A 3,179-nucleotide genomic window follows, 5' to 3' on the forward strand; every position below is an offset into this window, starting at 1 on the left:
TGGTACGACCACTGTGCATGTTTTTTAGGTGTGTTGTAACGACATTATGGCGCACATCTTCACTAAGTGGCCCTTGGAAGGTTGCCACTTCAGCGATCTCTTGTCAACTCCGACAACCAATTTATGGCAAGGTGGCACTACGCCTCGTATACTGAATGCTTCTTCCACTTCCACATTAAGCATCAGCTGCTGGCATACAGAGCGCCCTCTACATGATGTGTCTTCCCATTACACCCACTCTATTTTGGATAAATTCGAACACTCTTCTAATTCACACTAGGCTCATTATTTAAAAAGGATAGGAATCGTACCGCAAAGGAAAGGGAATATATTCAGTACAACAGCAGCACGCTTTTATGCTTCACTGCCAAATGCAAGAGGATATTACACATTTTGTAAAAAGGGCTGGTGAATCACCCCAACAATAATATACACATGTATGAGTCTCCATAGTGTGGCTCTTTAACATGACTCGCAAATCACTCCCATTGAGAGCCATGCTTTGCAGCTGGTCACATTATTGTCCAGAAACCAGTAGAGGTGACTGCGTAACCAACCGTATATAATATCTTGTGTAAACCCGGACTTCAGTAAAACCCTATACTGACTTACGAATGTTAAAGGAGAGGTGTGCATTCGCAGGCAAGTGTGAATTAGTTTACAGAAATAGAGGCTTTTATTTGTTACCTCTATGTGCTTTGGTATGGATTCAGCACCCAAGTTGAATAAAACTTATATGTTTCTGCAGTGGGAAGAGTAAGATTAAATGTACAGTTTGGTAACTGGATTGAAGTGAAAATTGAGTTTTACTATTCTGCCGGCCTGTGAGGTGCGCGCGCCTAGGGATATTGTCTGGACTATTCATGTCACTAGAGTCAGTGGCTTTTTTTTCAGCTAGAGACCTCCAACTTCAATAGGAAGACACACCTCTCGTCCCTTTTTTACACGAGCCTACATCTGTGTTCCACCAAAGGGAGCTAAGGTTACAAGACGTTCTACCCTCACCAGATTTCTCACACTTCTTGTTCCTTAGATTGGAATAGTTAAAATGTTCGGATACGCTCTATCAATCCTTTTCACACCAGGTGACTCTTCTGCAGTGACGAATTCCCCCTCAAAAAAACTGAGGGAAGCATTATTCACATGTCTTTGCCTCAGGGGAAGCAGCTCACTTATCAGCCATGGCGTGCAGTTCTTGTTCAAACAGAATCCAACCCCAGAAGCCTCTCCAGCACAAAGTCTCTTGCCGCTTAATATCCGTAATTCTTTTCTTCGGAGCAACCTACATTTCTGTCAATTTTTGGTACGTCTCTGCAATCCGGAAGTCTCTTTCCTTCCATTTGCGTATTGCCATCGTATCCTTCCACTAAGTGAGATGGCGTTAAAAATTAAATCAGTACAAGTCACACCCTGAGCCACGTCGTTGTCGTGTAATTTCAACTCATTGCAAACAAAAAAATTCGTAAAAGCCAACATTGAAATATAAAAATGTGAAGATATACTCATTTACATAACCGCTCACCCAACAACTACAGAGAAAGAACTGCACTCCCTTAGCTTTACATGCTTGGTAACCTCAAAAATCTGAATAAGGAGTGAGCAATCGTCACCGAAGCCCGCAATGCAACACAATTTTTACTTCAAGTGAGGGAGAGACCCGAGTTCTGCTACCGTTGTGTTGCACCAGATAGTCCCCACCTGAGGTCCACTTGCATCATGCTCAAGATTCGTCCTTTTTGATGCTGAGCCAAAAAAGTAAACCTGCCCCCGAGTTACGGCGATGTGCTCACCCGTGTAGTGTAGTGTAGTGCATCTCTGATGAAATGTTAAGAAGTCACGTAGTTGTGCTTTTGAGCCCTTTAAAGACTACTTTGAACAATCGACAAAACCGTAGAGTTATGCTGACGTTCCAACAAAAGAGGTAAATATCAAATGTACTACAAATTCAAACACTGCTAGAATTGAATTTTAGTGCCTAATCACACGTTTACAAACAGAAACAAATATAGTCTGGGTAATGTTTGAACGAAGTCTACACTGTTTTAGATAACTGGCTTTTGATGTGGCCTCACAATCTCACCGTTGACCCACTGACATCCTCTTTCACAGTTTGAGTGCGTGGACGCTGTACTGTGCTTACGGTTTTCGCATTTGTGTCAAGAGCCACCCGCACTATTATAATCAGCAGTAATTTCACTTTCACCGGTAACTCCTGGCTTGCTCCCATAATTATTATTTGTGTTTTACTCGTATTTGTATCGGATTGTAACAAAGTAATCGTGTCAATTACACTTTCATGGCTTTGCTTTCTTATAACTCTGAATGGCATCCTCTCTTCACTCTGGCACGTTTTAATTAAATTGACATGCCACAGCTTAACTATGTAAGCTTTGCCATAGTTTCCCTTGTCTGTGCTCACTGTCAGGTTGCTCATTTTCCCGTCAATTCTATTCAACGCTTTAGTCCATGGGATATTTTAAAAGCTGTTGTAGGGTTGCGTTCTCACATTTTCTTTTCCAGCCTCACAAAATTTCTTCATTTTTCTTTCTACCCTCACGCTAATGTCAAGTAACTCTATGGAATCTTCTGCATTGTTGCCTCTTGAGCCTTGTTTTTATTGTTCATTTAGAATATTCCATTTGATATCTGTGTTCGAGTCATTTGTAAGGTTATAGTAACGCGCGTGTTTGTCTCTGTCCCAAGAACTCTCTCTCACACCCAGTCAAAATGGAATTGTGCCAGATAGTTTGAGACCCATTTCGGATTGTTCATGTTATTGTCCCTCTTCGGGTAAGCAGTTTGTGTTTGCTTTCCACTACGGTCCCTAACTCAAGCATGCCTGATAGACGCGAAGTCTCTCATCTTCCCTTTCATATCTTCGAAGTCTCTTGGTTTGTGGCATCCGTGCGCAGTATGATACATCCATACCGGATCACCTGCCTGAAACTTGATTTTGGTCGTTGTCCCTTCCAACAAACTACGTTATGCCTTTGATACCTCTGTGCGGTTGACTGGTTCTGCTTTTTCACTTTGAGTTCAATATGTTTTTTCTAAGTTCACATTTCCTTTCTTAGTCACGCTACTGCTACGGCTGTGAGGTTACATTGCTTCCATAGGGTTGAGCAGCTTTTCTTTTTGCTTCTGAAGCTAGTTACTGTATAGCACCAGGTGTCACTTCT

General features: G+C 42.0%; 1 protein-coding gene across 1 annotated transcript; it reads right to left on the bottom strand.

Annotated features, from left to right (window-relative positions):
* Nucleotides 1–2,068: 2,068 nt before the first annotated feature.
* TEOVI_000278200 (uncharacterized protein) lies at nt 2,069–2,434 on the bottom strand (the record flags this gene model as incomplete). The annotated part of the gene is made up of 1 exon (XM_067225802.1): nt 2,069–2,434. The coding sequence occupies one exon, from the start codon at nt 2,432–2,434 to the stop codon at nt 2,069–2,071; it is 366 nt and encodes a 121-aa protein (XP_067081903.1).
* Between the last annotated feature and the right edge of the window lie 745 nt (nt 2,435–3,179).

This window comes from Trypanosoma equiperdum (genome assembly GCF_001457755.1).
Source record: "Trypanosoma equiperdum strain OVI genome assembly, contig: ctg_60, whole genome shotgun sequence".
NCBI lineage: Eukaryota > Euglenozoa > Kinetoplastea > Trypanosomatida > Trypanosomatidae > Trypanosoma > Trypanosoma equiperdum.